Source organism: Betta splendens, chromosome 10, assembly GCF_900634795.4.
Source record: "Betta splendens chromosome 10, fBetSpl5.4, whole genome shotgun sequence".
Taxonomy (NCBI): Eukaryota; Metazoa; Chordata; class Actinopteri; order Anabantiformes; family Osphronemidae; genus Betta; species Betta splendens.
The window spans coordinates 18,298,576-18,314,450 of record NC_040890.2 but is presented as its reverse complement, the minus strand read 5'-3'; the positions used below and the strand labels follow the sequence as shown (position 1 = coordinate 18,314,450).

Sequence of the window (15,875 nt, the reverse complement as noted above, 5' to 3'; positions counted from 1 at the left end):
AGGTTGCATTTTAATGCAGGCAGCAATCCGCTGTGTGCTGTCTGTCAGTTCCCACAATGAGTGATGCAAAAAGCGGATTAAAAAAAAAAAGATCAGCATTAAAACCTGATGCTTTCCCATTGGTAAGTGCAGGAGGAAGTGACCAAATATGGACAGAATGACATAGAGCAGTAGATTAGTAAATGAACACATGAAGGGTGCGCCAACAAGATATGCACCACAGAAAGTCACGAGGAAGATAGTATGTTGAAATAAACAACGGAGGGACGACGAGCATGATATACAGTAATTCAGACAAAGTGTGAGGTAAACAGAGAAGAGGAGGTTTGTGAAAGCTGCATTAATGTGCATCGTCAACACGACGAACGGCAGCAGTTCACACAGGCTGCAGAAAAGGTGCTTCTTCATTTTTCATAAACGGTGGTTCTGACATCAAAAGAATCCTGCGACACTGCACTTCACTAAAGGCGAGGGCACACGAAAACAGGAAATCAGCACTCGGTCAAATTAGAGTTAAGACTTCAATTTAAATGTCTGCGTCTGCAGTAATGTTTGACGAGCGAAACTGAAAAGACCAGATGCACTTAGGAAAAGATAAGCAGTGGAACTTTATTTCCCTGTCTGCCACACACTCAATATTAAAATCTTCAAGTGGGCCAATAAAATTATGGAAACAGTAGGGATGCCCCACACAGCGACAGATTCCATGGATAGAAATTTCCCCGCCCTCGACTCACGTCAAAATCCTTTGACACATTCACTTTGAGTGACTCCAACATCAGCAGCAATCTGAAATCTGAAACCACTGAGCAATCATCTGTTAAATAAACCTAACTGTCCACAGCCTGAGTGGCTGCTGGGGCTACTGCTGTTAAACTGGGATTCTTGTGGGGAATCCCCATCAGCCTGTGGGCGTAGTGTAGCCCTCGCTCACTACTGACTGTATCACGTAATACTTACACTCGTGGTCAACTTTTACTTGTTGCCTTTTCATGTCGTAAACAGTTAATAATCGTAATTATTTCCACTAATATGCAAAGAAAACTACACCTCTTGATGTGACTTTCTGCTGCACTACACCTTCATAAATATTCCTTCTGTCTTCGAACAAACCACTGGGGTCTGTTTTGTTGCAGTTCATTTCCTACCGTCCGTTAGAAGCGTGATCAATTTGACACTGAATAACTAAACACTGAGAAAAAAACCAAGCAAAAAAAAAAAAAAAAAAAAAAAAACTTTCAGAACTGGTGACCTGAGCAATGCTGTGCCCCCCCTCCCCTCCCCAACACGTTCTACCTTTGGGTTTTCACCATGCAGCTGATAAGGGAAAATGCCCCATGATTAATAGGAAACAAAAAGATGTTGCTCCAAGAAAATAGTTTTACCAGCCCACTCTTTTCTCTGCAGCATCATATAAATAAGCAGACTAGAGGAGGGCAACACAAGACACCGATCAACAGAACAACTCTGCATCTTCACAGACAGCTACCACCCAGGTTCACCATGGACAAGTGCTTGACAGTTGTGCTCTGCCTTAGTTTTCTTCTTTTGTCAGAGCAACATCCAACTCCTCAAACTACTGAGTGTCTCAGCCTGGGCCTCGAAGACCTAAAGAAGGACGTGGAATGCGTAAGTACATTTAAGTTTTTATTATGAAGTAATTATGGTCTAACATGAGAAATGAGTAACACTGAATGGACTGAATAAATAACAGCTTTTTCTCCCTCAAACCTTTTATAGGAATCTAATTTGACTTTCGCTTCTCCGTTATACCAGGTAAGAGAATTCTGACAATCGCCACAGATCACAAACATATTTCAACTTTTGCAACATTAGTATCACTCACTAATGCACCATCACAATCTTGTGCCACTTTTCACCAACTTTCATGGTTTAGTTTTTAATGTTTTGCATTGCTGTGTCTGACAGGAGAGCTGCATGGCTGCAGCTGAGCGGGCCTTTAAAGCAGGACTGGAAAGGGCCTTTAAGAACTGCAAGGATGATAACGAGCGAATTAACGACACACTGACTGCCTTGAACGAATGCAAGATTCAGGTACCACAAAACCTAAGCTGTATTGCCTTAAAATATCTCAAGTCCCTCAAATAAAATGCAGAATGCAAGTTAAAATCATTCTCTCTACACAGGACCAGAGCTCTATGGAGTGCACAATGGAGCAGAAGACATTTCCAGAATTTGTAATCGCCTTGCATAATTTCACACAATACAACGAGTCGCTCAATGCCTTAAAACACAGCTAATTTATTACACAAAAACACTGCACTAAAATCTGAAGGTGTCTAACAGATACAGATCAAACACTGTAACGAGTTCTCAATATTTATTTATTTTAAATGTACCATTTATTTAAACATTGTGACACTTTGTGAATAAAAACATAATTACAGCAACTCATGGCTGCCTGAATGTTGTTGTGATGTGAGGAACCAATGTCTCTGGCTGCTCCAGATGACACTACAATTAACTAATCAGTATTCATGCTTCAGGGAGGACTGCCCCACTCATGCAAAGTGCTGACTATGAAAAGCATGTGCAGGGCTGTAGAACTAACGGGGTGGGGAGGTGACGTTTATAAATTAACTATTAACTACAAATAAATACACATTTGCATGCCCCAATGCTAAATACAAGGATGACTCCCAGTCTGAAGTGGAAAGGTATGAGGGGAAGTTTCCGAGATGGCAAAAATAATGTTTTACCTGCCCATGTTTTTCCTGGGCTTTAACCATGTTAAATATGCATAATTAGTAACCGTTTGTGCTGCTTGTAGGGGGCACACAGTCATTCACCACCTCATGGACAGAAGGTGCCACAAGGCTGCGTCCTTTCACAGTTTATGACAATGAGTCATCACAGCAGAGTCACAATATTATAGACTGAGGAAATGCCACCAATTAACTGGGCCTTTTCACGGCCGATGATGAAAGATGTCATGTACCAGATAAGAAAATGTTTTCGTCCTTGTCTGTTGTACCCCAAACAAACCACACTGATGACTAAGTGCTTTACATCACAAAAAAGCAAGGGGCCACTTCTCACTAGTGACTTAGACTCTGGTGGATAAGAAAAAGCAAACTGAAATCAATGAACTTAACATCTTTTTAATATCAAGTACATGTAGCAGGACAACACCAACATAAAGGGGAGGCAATGGGAATACGCTGACACGAGAGTCAAACAGTCTGTGTGGAAACCCAGAGTGGGATGGTATTAGCAATAGGAAGCAAATAAACCAATAAAATAAAATGAGCTAATAAACACATTTAAATGTCAACTTGGAACCTCTGAATATAATTAATGGACTTAGAAAACAATTCTACATTATATTCACACATGTAATGACTATAAGGGACAAAAAATAAATAAATAAATAATAATGTCCAATATAATATGAATATAATAGTGTTCTTGGTGTCATACTAAACTTAGACCTACTGAACGATAAATGGCAACGATCATTCAGTCAGTTTGTATATACTATTATTAAAAAGCTGCAAAAAACAGCAGGTTGTTAGTTCATGACAAACATTTGCCCAACTGAGCTCACACACCAAAAAAAAAAAACACCCTCTACACCACAAGCTAGGGACAGACAACCTACTTTCAGAGTTAGATGCTGTGCTGCAATAGGCCACTTGAGGGATTTTACCATGTTGTAGTAGCATCATGAAAAAAAAATTCCAAGAGTCATCTAAAGGAAAAACAACGCTGTATGCATTAGGTGATATATAACTAATTCAGCCCACCCTTTCCACACAAAAGCTATAAATTCAGTTCAAGATGGGGGTAACCTTTACAACACCTCGACTAAACTGGCTCATCACAGACGAGCTCTCAGGTTCATCATGGAGATCTTAAAGCTTCTGTTTTGGATTGCTACTCTCTACGGCTGCTTTCAAGCACTTCCTATTGAAGAAAGGGTTGCAGTCTGCAGAAAGGGTTCCTTAAAACTCAGGGAAATGAAAAGTCTTACATGCGTGAGTCATTTACATTTTATTTTTTGACTGCTCAGTTGCTACATTATTATCTGCTGCTAACACAATCTGTGCTCTTATGTTCATACAGGAAGAAAATTCGACATTCTACACACCGCCAACGGAGGTAATAAAAAACCTTATGAACTCTGCTTTTACATTGATTTAAAGTACTGTAAGGAAACATTTTGCGTGTCATTATGGCAATGTTAACAGACTGAGCAGTTTGCCACAATTGATTCAAAATGTAGATAAAAAGAAAAAGCTTTTGGGTTCTCCCCAGCATCAAGCATTCGGGTTTAGTTGAGCTTTTATAAACCACATGTAAAGGTTCTCTAGTACAGGAAATGAGCTTGTCAGGTGTTGATACACAGCTTCTGTCACAGCTGTGACAAATTCTACTTGCTGATTTCTTTGTGTGCAGCCACAAGTCTGCCACAGTCAGAGCAGCAAAAGGAAGCTAAAACATCTCTTTCACACACAGCCTAAATGCCTCACTGCAGCCCTGGACTGTATAAGGGCAGAACTCAAGACGGCCCAACAGGAATGTGATGATCAAGATGAGTACATCGACCAAGGAATCAGTTACTTGGACCTTATGATCAACGACAGTCCAGACAAAAACCAGGTGAGTACTTCTTTAAACTGTGTTGTCAAGCCAACGGATAAACAACTCTGAAAACTGACAGACACTTTCTTTTCTACAGGAGTTAGCCAGTGATGACTGTGCCTGTGAGGGGTGGCCTACAAATAATTTCACCACGTTTCTGAACGCGCTGGAAGCTTTATGTGAGCTCAAGTCCAGTTTAGAACAATCAGCGTCAGCCCATTGAGTTTCAGCCTCGATGCCACAGACTTCCCACCAGCTGTACCAGGAACACTGCACGTCTCAAGCAGCTTGGCAGGACTATGCCATGTGTACGTACGACATGAAGACATTGTTTGTACCACAGATGGACAATTCAAGAATTGAACCAAGGGTTCAAATGGTTTCCAGCTGAATCCAAACCCACTGGTGTGATTTCATGTATATCATTGCTTAGTGATGCTATGACTCAACACTGCTCTAAAAAATTTGTATTTATACAATATTATATGAATTTAAGGGGAATATTCACATTGAATGTTTGTCCTTGGAACTAGGTATGAGGTTAACAAGGTTCATACATCTGTAACTGTATTTACCTACAAATACTGCTGTGAAAAGTATTTAAAAAGTTCTCAGCCAACTTCCAAATATGAGAATGTTTTGAATGTAAGCTCATTTCTATTTATATATTTATTGTCTATTTAAAAACGCTGTATGTTGGTGCTCTAATTTAATAAATGTTATCCTGAAGTGTTTGTGTTCTTAGGTGGGACGATGCTTCATCAGACATCCTCACATCAGGGCTGTAATCGATACCATTTTTTAGCTTAATGGAATTCATGTGGAAAAAAAAAGTGCGGTTGCTGTAAGAGTTTGAGTTTTCTCAACACAGAGGAAATGCGTTGGGCTGTCCATGGAAAAGCATGAGTGTGGAAGATCAAGTCATAGTGAAATCAGGGTAAACTAATTTTAGGAACAAATTCAGATCGTGCCTGCTTCAGCTATTGTGCCAAATGGTAGGTTGCCTTTAACGTTTATGCTCTTGGAGTTTGCAGTATCTGTTGCTAAGGCTCAAGGCTATAGTACTGCAGTAGTAGAGTACTACTGTATTTACCTCTGATACAATGTAATGCTATTTTCTCTGCAACATCTTGAAAATAATTACAGGCGGGATTTCAAAATCAACCTTTGACAACTTTCACTTTGCCTGTGTTTCAGTGGTAACTAGTACATTTGGATTTAAAGACGGAGTCACAAAAAAAAAAAAAAAAAAAAAAAAAAAGAAATCTCACTGGTTCATAGTAGGTATAATCCATTGAGGTTTTATTTGTATACTGCAGCTGTATACAGTAGCTAAAGGGTGCAGTGTTCTTACTTCAAGCACGGTTTACAAGAATGTAATACATATCAACAAACATCATCTTGCTCGGTACCTTCGAATAGGTGCCACAGCATGCGTGTGCTCAGGTCTTTTCAGTGTGACCACATCAAGGGAGTTGCATATCCTGTTTACCTACTAGTATCACTTGTGGATAACACAACCCTGACTACAAGAAGCAAAAACCCAATTCTTAAAAAACAAATAAATAAAGAGTTAATTCTAAGATGGCAGCCTCATTTACTCTAAAAATGAATGAATGTAATTTAAAATCTCCAAATGTACAAAATGCAGGGGGCCTAAAGGCACTGAACATGTAGAGCCTTAAACACATCACGCCAATGCTGCTTAGAAGCAGGTTGGGAGTCAAACATACCGGCAATCAAATCAAAACCAAGAATGAAATATTACACTTGGATTAGAATGTAAGCACTCAAATACATAATTTATCCAACCATGATAATCAGCATGTGACAACTTAAAACCACAATAAATGGCGTTAGACTAAGACCATGCTCTGCACTGCATGTTGCACAACCAATAATAAGAAATAAGCACTGTATGAAAGCTGGAGTTGTACCTTAAATGAATAGCTCCTCGGTACCAAGTTCCTGAAGGACACTGGAAATTCTTTCTGCTGGTCTAACTAGTACAAGGTAAACATGCTACTCCATTCACAAGACTGCTAAACACTCTGCTGCATCACATACACAGGAAACCAAAGCATTTCCTGTATGTATATGTATACTAGCAGTTAAGCAAATCAACAGTTGCATGAAACACATGGGTCAAAAGCTGTGAAAACAGTCAAACATCAACATTGAAGGAGAGTGAAAATTTAAAGGCCATGACAACAAATCCAGTAAAACTTGGCACTTTGAACAAGTGCAATAACAGCAGCTCAGGTGCCAACAATACTGTCTTTTAGAATTTGGTAGTGATGCCAGGGGCTGGAGCAGGGGTGGGCACTGCTGGTCCTCGAGGGCTGCTGTCCCTGCTGGTTTTCCAACTCTCCCTGCTGATCACTTTGACCAGGTGTGTCAGTTAGCTTTTTCAACTGACTGAACACACCTGGGCGAGGTAATCAGCGGTAACTGGGGCAGGGAGAGTTAGAAAACCAGCAGGACAGCAGCCCTTGAGCACCAAGTTTGCCCACCTCTGGGCTAGAACCAGAACCAGGACAGACGCCATATGAATGACGCAGCCGATGAAACACAAGTAATACATCCCCTGGTATAAGTATTATGAAATTATAGATAATACAAATAAAAATACAAATCTGCCTCAAAGGGCTTCATACGTTTAATCAGTACATTGCCCAAACCATCTGACGTGAACATACGGTGGCACAAGAAGTTTGTTTTATTGTTTAAACATGTAAACTCTAGACCTAAAATGTAGACCTGGTCGGTTTCTCTCCAACAGTAAAATCAGGGTCTTTATCCTGTCACTCCATAAAGTTTATGGCATCAAAGCATCAAGCAGCAGCCATTATTCCACCCGACCAAGCTGATGCCGCTGTGTGTACATGGGGAACAATGGAGCCAGTATGTACACAGGCAGTTCCAATGTTTACCTTAGACATCAGGTCATTTGTGGGGCTTGTTAGAAAACACATTTCCTGATTAAACAAGTTTGGTAGCAACTAACCCACGTTTTATGGAGCGACTGTAAAACAGTGTTGATGCAGCAAAACGCCAAAAGAATGTGTTTCGAATTTACAGGTGATACAAAAGTCCATTTTTTTCAGTAAAGCAACTTAAAATATGAAATTAATATGAGATAGACTCAGATGTGATGTGTTATAATTGAGATGATCATTGTGTAGAGCTCATGAAAACCTCCAATCCTCAATCTAAAATTTTAATCAATAAAACAAGGATCAGACCTCTGAAAAGTATAAGTATGCATATGTACTGGTTTGGGCCCCTTTTGCAGCAATTACTGCCTCATTGCGGCATGGCATGGATTAGCCTGTGGCACTGCTGAGGCCTTCAGCTCTTTGGCATTGCTCGGTCTCACATCTCTCCTCTTTCTCTTGGAAATGCCCCATAGATTCTTTATAGGGTTCAGGTCAGGCAAGTTTTCTGGCCAATCAGGCACAGTAATCTCACCATCATTGAACCAGGTTTTGGTAGTGTGGGCAAGTGCCAAATCCAGCTGGAAATTGAAGTCAGCATCCCCATAAAGCTTGTCTGCAGACGGAAGCATAAAGTGCTCCAAAATCTTCTAGTAGACGGCTGGGTTGACCCTGGACTTAATGAAGCACAATGAACCAAAGCCAGCAGATATCATAGCTCCCCAAATCAGCACAGACTGTGGAAACATCAAGCATCTTGTACTGTGAGCCTCTCCTCTTCATTCCTCTTCCAGACTCTGGGGCCTCGGTTTCCAAATGAAATGCAAAAGTTGTCCTTATCAGAAAAGAGGACTTTGGACCACTGAGCAACAGACCAGTTCTTTTTTTTCCTTTAGCCCAGGTAAGTCACTGCTAAAGTCTGTTGTTCAGAAGCAGCTTGACAAGAACAATATGACATTTAAAGCCCGTGTCCAGGATCCGTCTGTGTGTGGTGGTTTTGGATGAAACTTCTTTTGCTTGATTGGCTGATTACAGTGGGAGACTTTAAGCCTAGAATATTGAAACTTTTCACAATGTATGTCAAACTCCCAACAGACGGACACGTTGCCTGACTGGATGATGATAAGCATATCAAGTCACTTCCTGTTACCGAGGTTTGCTGCCACTACCTGTGTACGGCGTTGCTCTCCGCTCTTTTCTAAATATTATCGCCTTATATCTGGTAGCGACTGCTAAGAGTCGCAAAACAAGCTTGCAATACTCAAGCATCTTTTCATTAAACGTCCTGCTAATCTTCACATTTATCTATCGTTATCTCTGCTAGCTTAGTGCCTAACTTTACTTCCAGTTATGACTTCCCCCTCTCCCTCTGGTCGGTGTGTCTTATGTTTATGTCCAGTAGACAATGTGGGCTTTATGGCTAATAAATGAGAGTTGCAGTCTTACAGGTCGACTCCAATGAGTCACATCAACTATGATTTTACAGGTCGAAGTGGAGGTGTAGCAGCAATTTGTACCTCAGACTTATTACTCCTAGACCTAAACATACAGTAGTTACAGTATAGCTAATTTGAGAGCCTAACTCAGCCTTTCTCACCCAGACTCTAAAACTCAAGTGTAAAAGGAAGAGCATTGGAATTAAATCTGTTCAACAGATTCCAGTTTGTTCATGTTAATGATGAATCTTCCATACAGTACAGTGTTTACAAGGATTAGCTTTGTAGTACCACAGGGATGGTTGAAATGAACCTGCTAGTTGAAATGAACCATATCAACTAGGCAAAATTCAAAGTTGTTTGAAAAGACATATAATCCTTGATGTCCCAAAACTTCCTTGAGCTAAAGTCAAATAAAACAGGAGGTTCTTATCTTTGGGCCTAAAAATCAGATTCTACTGTGAGGAACCTTTGTGTCGGTGTGCCTGTCCAGGTTCAAGACGATGACACACTTGCCACTTTTAAGATCAGGCATAAAACCTTTTTGATAAGGCTTACACAGTAGTTCTGGTTAGTTCCCTTTTTGCGGAGACGTCTGTGAAAAAGGAATTTGGTAAATTGTTCTGGCCAGAACAGGAAATCTAAAAGGTATTATTATTTGTTTTATTAAGTCAAACCATAAAGTATGACTCAGAACACAATGAAACAAATGAAACTGTCACCTTTAGAGAACATATGTAACAATAAGAACTCAGATTGTCCAGTTAGTATTTCACAGGATGGTGAATGTGAAACATTTACATTACTCATACCATAAGCTTTTTATGGATTAGGTATAACTAGTGTTATGGTAAGAAATGTATCAAAGGAAGAAAAGCAAACATGAATCAGTGTCCTTTTGAAAATCTGACTGATCAAGTTGTTAAAACAAACCCAAAGCTAATCTTCAACATGAATTGTTTTTAATCCCTATAGATTCAACAAAAGTGATTCCCATCATAGTCTCAGTTTTAACAGGTGTTGCTTCCATGTGTCTTCGACCACACATGCAATTATCTGCTTTTGTTTACATGCTAAAGTTGTCACTAACCGCAGGTTTGGCCAGCCAGGAACCAAAGCCACATTGTGACAGGTACGTCCTCAATTTCTTCTTGCCCTCCTGGTAGGGCTTTGCCATGTTCTTTAGTAACAAAAAAAAGGAATGTAATGGAAAGACCGTTCGTAAAAGACAATTACCACAAATATAAATGTATTTTAAATCAGACTTAATTTAATGAGGTCGCCTAAACAGTAATGTGACCAAGTTGGGGTCGGCTTACCTTGGCTTCTCTGTAGGAGCTTGTGGAGAGCAGGTCCTGCCTCTGTGCTTCCTTGGCCACCAACCTGAAGCGGTGCAGCATTGCTGCCTTGCACAGACGACTTGCCAGAGCAGGGCCACTCTTAAATGGAGAGCTAGGCATGATAAGTGACAAGAGACAGCTGGGTGAAGTTAGCTTGCAATTTTTAACCCAGTGTCTACAGTATGTTTAACATGACAAGTGAGACAGTTAACACCCATCCCATAACGTTGTGCTTTAGCAGATTCATTTCCTCAAATCCACTACTTTGGCATTTGGAGCCAAAATGCTGTAAAAATATGTTGCCGGTTACAGTAAACACTAATGGACACATAGCTGCCACCTCTGTCACACTTACTCCTCTATGGTCCTGCCCTCCAGACTATCCACAACTTCTAAAGAGCAGTCTCCTTCACTCCAGTTGATACTACAAGTCCAGGGGCTACTGCCAATGATGTCAGGAGCCACAGAAGGCACCAGGCTTATGCGAGGCCTTATCATGCAGAAGAACATAGGCAGCTGAGGTGTTATATCCTCCACACGTTGAATTATGGCAATCTCCATGCCGCGGGTTTGACTGCAACTAGAATCTCCTGCAAGATTTAGTAAGAACGTAGCATTTACCACCATATGTACAGTTACACTTGACCTCAGTCTGAACCTGCATGCTTTTGAATTTTAACAGTACATCATGTTTAAGCTAAAGCTTTCTGTCTGTACCCCAGTTCTTTTATATGAAAGCATTCTTTGCTGGAACATGTACAAGTGAAAACTTATAAACTTGAAAGTTCTATACAGAATGAGCCACAGCTTTCTTGTGGTTACGTACTGTGAAAGTAACAGTTCCCAAGTAATATTTAATTTCAAAAATAAGTTGGTTATATTTTTATAATGCAATGTTTACAGTTGCCTTTATAAAACAATATACTGTGCTGCATATTGACACACAACCATAACGACTAATTCTGGAGTTTCCCTGCATTACAGAACGCACATATAATCATTATGATTATACAAACAGGAGAGGACTTGTTCAGGTGGAAAACCAAACAACTCAGTTTGCCCTGCCAAAATCTAATATGGAAATTTGAGAGGGATATTTCAGATCTGTTTGTGATCTTTTCAACAGATAACAAATGTTGGGGAATTTATTGGCTAGTTGTCGTTGGTGCATTAGCAACCAGAGTAAAGATGCCATATGCAAACACATCACTGGCCCCACACACAAACAATAAGATGGGATAGGTTGGCTCATATGACACATTTACTTGCCTATAAGGATGCTCTGGACATAGACTGGCTCGATGAAGTGGCTGAGCAAGGCTCCCTGGTATCCCAAAACCTGCCACTGAGTGATCTTGTCTGTGGTGGACATGCTGATTAACTTTGAGGCTGAGTCATCAATCCTTGATGAGAAAACTGAAATTATCTTTAAAAAAAAAAAAAAAACCACACAGACACAACAAACATCACTTTGTAGTTCAGAAAAACTCTGCTCAAACCACAATCAGCTTTCAGAAAAAGCAACAGTACAAGACCTTGCCCTCCATTGACAGATGCAGGCCCATGTCGTTGCGGACTTCCCATGCATGCATGGAAAATGGACTCAGGCGCCTGAGAATAAAGCACACTACAACTTCTACTTCTGAAAAAACATGCTACTTTGCAGTATGTCAAATAAGTTTAAGTCAAATTTATTAGAAAACATCAATTAGGGTATCAGTGCTCTTCACACTAAAAGATGTAAAGATGGTCAGATTCTCTAATCGCAATTCCAAAAGACGGTGACAAATAACCCCACTATTAATCCAAATCTTGGTTTCGCATAACGTTCTTTTATCAATCATTGCAGGACAGATTCCTTCCGAGCCACATAGCAGTGTGAACACTTACAGCATGGAAGGCATTCGAGCAGCACCCTTTGGGAGCTGGTTCACGTAAAGGTGAAGGATGATGTCGCTCTTCAGAGCGAGCAGATTGCTGTTGCTGTTCTGGTGGAAGATCGACTTCTTTGTCAAATTAGTCGTTTTGCTGTAGAACATCAGTAGGTGTCGATACAGAAACCTGACAAAGAACAGACCATTAGGACGGAAGTTCTATTAAAATGTGTGTACTGTACATATTTGTCTGCAGCAGGTTTTCTCCATGAATAACTAAGCAGCAAACAGTTTCCACTGTTCATACTTTATAAAAGGGGACAAACCATCTTTGTCTTTTTGAATATAAATGTCACATTAATGTTTCTATGCAAAGCATTACATCATTTATAAATCAAAAGGTAAATCAGGTGAAACTAGGCCAACTGCAGCACGCATGACTTCAGAGCATTGACGGACTGCGTAAGAGGAGATCACCCACAGTAAGAGTCATAGTCCAAGACCTTTAGAGGCTACTGTGGTCTGCAAACGCATCTGTGTACACTTTCATGTACCACTGGCACACTTTGCAAAAAAAAAAAAGTGACTATGTTTCACTGTTTGAGTGTTTGGAGGTGGGCAGGCTTTCGTTATGTCTCATTCAGGGACTCGTACTGATTTATTTATTAAGTGGAGAAGAATCATGGAACGTGTTTTACTATATTAATGTTAATTTTCATTTCAGACCTGATTTCTTCACTATGAGCTATATTACAACATATTAAGAAAATATATTTTCTGACCTCATTAGAGATCTCCTTGCAGTCACAACTGCATGGGAGTCATGCACCAGCCGCCCACTTGAAGAGGCACTTTCTTTGGTATTGCAGTCTCCTGTGCCAAGAGCAACCACTTCGAAACCACTGGCTAAAGACAGAAAAGTAAACACAATGAAGCAATCAAAGTGCATGGCTAGTGTCTATTAGCTGTAATGCCCAAAGTTCATCCTCATATTCATCAGTACAGTAGCAGAAAGAGCAAACATACATGTCTGCATGATGAAGGCTGCGGTGGTGCCAGAACAGGCAGAAAACTCTTGACTGCTCATCAGTTTAGTAAGCTTGTCTCGGACAGCGTGAATTAGCTGCTGGTTGACAGAATTCTTCCCGTCTAAACAGCCATGAAGAGAAAGAACAAGTAAAAGTCAGTTAAACCCGAAAACACATTGCTTAGCTTCTACTGGAAAATGGCGATAAACATCCACAAACATTTCATCCAGCGTCAGTTTTGTAAAGTATTAAGTGGCAACGGTCTAATTAATTAAATAACTGTTCTACATATAAACCCAAGTACACATGTTTTACAAGTTAAGTCTGAATAGTGCATCATCACAACCTGAGGCACTAAAAAAAAAAAAAAAAAGTAAAAATATTATACAGTAATATAGAGTTACCACAAAAAGCTCGAAAAGGACGAGTGTCAGATGTGGGGACTTCCTCTTTTACTGGAAGCGGTGGAGGGACACCTAAGGGAAAAAAGTAGACAACTAGTGGAGTCATTTTTAATGCAGTAATTGTTTAAATTGTAAGCAGAAAAAATTGAAGCATTATTCTTTGTTACAGTGGTCAATCAGAATACAATTATATGGTTTGAAAACATACAACAAGCATGTGTTTTAATCAAATTTAACACAAATAAACCACTTATTCATGAATTATGTAACTTTGAGCTCCTAAAGCAATTAAAGGTATCCTAACCATCAGTGTCTCACTTCAGTTCAGACAAGAACAGCGTTTAACAGTAAGAATGAGATGCAAACCTGATAATTCAGGGAGGGAACACTTCAGACTTTCCAAAGAGGGCAGGAAGTCCTGCAAGGCGAGCTCTGCTGCCTTTAATCGAGCCTCCTTCTTGGTGATTCCCATGCCCGTCTTATACTTGACCCCATCAATGACCGCACAGAAGGCAAAGTAACTTCCAGGTATGTTGTCTAAGGAAGGGAAAGACTTTTCCTGCTTCTAAATCAATAATAGCTGTGTATGTGTGTTTTTCAGTTAGTGCAATAAGTCAAACATTTAACAACTAATGACAATGAATGGTCAAGTATAAACTGCAGAGGATGTGGAGCTTTACCCGAAGTCACCGTCTCTTTCAGTTCCAGGTTGAACGGCAGAATCTGGTTGAGTTGATAGAGCAGCGTCACTGCATGCGTCGCGCCTTGTTTGTATCGCTCAATAAGAGTTTGAGCCGAGACGTTTGGCTTCACATTAAAGCCTTCGGTGTGGAAGAAGAGAGCAGAGATTGTTACCATGGCAATTAGGCTGTAGCCAAAAGCTCAATTAAATATGCTGTAAAAGGGGAAGAAACTAAAAGAACATAGTTCATATTTAGTGTGTTTTAAAGCAATTAACTGACACTACATTGCAATATTATGAAACTCACCAGGTTTGAATTTACTCTTGGCGCGTTCCTCCGACACCTCTGACGTCACGGGAGCGTCTTTCCTTAGACTTTGAGCAGAATTTGTTGCTCTGGAGACTCGAAAAGATCCATTTGAAATCATCCTGAGACACGAACTGAAAAGAGCAAATAAAAAGACAGCCTTCACAGTGTGGGTTAACAACCGTAACCAACGGGAAACATTCATGAACTGGAAAAGTTCGGGCCGTAAAAAAGCAAATCGCCAACGTTTCAAGGGTTTTAGCTGTAGCATGGGTCTCAAACCGGGCTCGTCGAGGGCCGCTGTCCCTGCGGGGTTTCCAACGCTCTCTGCTGATTACCCTGATCAGGTGTGTCCGCTGGCTTTTCTGGGCGGCCACTGACTGAACACACCTGGTCAAGGTGATCAGGAGGAGCTGGAGCAGAGAGTGGAAAACCAGAGACAGAGGCCCTCGATGGAACCGCTTTGAGACCATGACCCAGAGCTAGTTCAGTCCACTTTAAATTTGCTTTCGACCACATCTTCTATCGTTTAAGTTAATGTAAAAAACATCCACACATTACTATATTTCTACATTCTCCATTTCTATAAAGAATTCCACACAACCCTCTATATTAATCACGGCTGTGTTTCGTCTTTTGATACAATGCTAACCGGTTTCTCACGGCGTGGCCCAAATTAGCTAGCTTCAGCTGGAACACTGCGGTCTAAACCTAAAGAATAACTTCTTAAACCAACGGTCTAGAACGACCTGGGAATAGACGTATTAAAATGTTTATATTAAGTGTTAAAAATAGTACTTTAAGCGAATTTTCGCGGCTTACCGTGCACGCCTGTATCAGGTGTCTGGAGCGCAGAGATCGTTTATTGTCCGAGATGAATCACAGCGTTTGGGATAATAATTGACGCGTTGTTGCTTGTGCGACGACGTTGCCGCAAAGAGTCAAAACTATGGGTTGAATAAGTTAAAATTGTAGACGACGTAACGTGGTTTTATTAAATTTTTGTCTTTTTAGGCCCGTTACTTTGGTAGTTGACCTTTATTAAACCCATGCAGACTAATTTCTCTCACTCCCACAAGGCTGCCGTCACAAACGCAAAGAACGGAGAATCATCTTGTCCTGTGTTATCACTTAACAAGACAAAGTGATGCTTAAAATATCAGTGTACTAAACCCGCTGACACTGTATTTTTATTTTGACACAAAACCGTGAGAATTGATTGATCAAACAATAAATGTCTATTTCCCACATAGATTGTGACCT

General features: G+C 40.4%; 2 protein-coding genes across 7 annotated transcripts in view; both read right to left on the bottom strand.

Moving 5' to 3' along the window:
• The window catches only part of bbs12 (Bardet-Biedl syndrome 12), a 30,284-nt gene extending 20,786 nt beyond the window's left edge, over nucleotides 1-9,498 (bottom strand). For all 3 annotated transcript variants that reach the window (XM_055512214.1, XM_055512216.1, XM_055512215.1), the window contains exon 1: nucleotides 6,543-9,498. The gene's annotated coding sequence lies outside the window, so the exon portion shown is untranslated. The remainder of the gene's footprint in view (nucleotides 1-6,542) is intronic.
• A 128-nt stretch (nucleotides 9,499-9,626) lies between these two features.
• adad1 (adenosine deaminase domain containing 1 (testis-specific)) lies at nucleotides 9,627-15,397 on the bottom strand. Of its 4 annotated transcripts, none has more exons than XM_029165908.3 (13): nucleotides 15,265-15,397; nucleotides 14,613-14,746; nucleotides 14,304-14,444; nucleotides 13,990-14,160; nucleotides 13,624-13,695; nucleotides 13,218-13,340; nucleotides 12,974-13,097; nucleotides 12,208-12,378; nucleotides 11,853-11,928; nucleotides 11,587-11,743; nucleotides 10,673-10,907; nucleotides 10,297-10,456; nucleotides 9,627-10,157 (listed from the first exon to the last, which is right to left on the bottom strand). In XM_029165908.3, exons 2-13 carry the CDS (start codon nucleotides 14,731-14,733, stop codon nucleotides 10,044-10,046), a joined length of 1,665 nt encoding a protein of 554 aa, XP_029021741.1. In that variant the 5' UTR covers nucleotides 14,734-14,746; nucleotides 15,265-15,397; the 3' UTR covers nucleotides 9,627-10,043. The 4 variants fall into 4 exon arrangements, with proteins under 4 accessions (XP_029021741.1, XP_029021737.1, XP_029021738.1 ...); XM_029165904.1 differs by lacking the exon at nucleotides 15,265-15,397 and adding an exon at nucleotides 14,859-15,100; XM_029165905.1 differs by lacking the exon at nucleotides 15,265-15,397 and adding an exon at nucleotides 14,859-15,100 and having other exon boundaries at nucleotides 10,297-10,429.
• Between the last annotated feature and the right edge of the window lie 478 nt (nucleotides 15,398-15,875).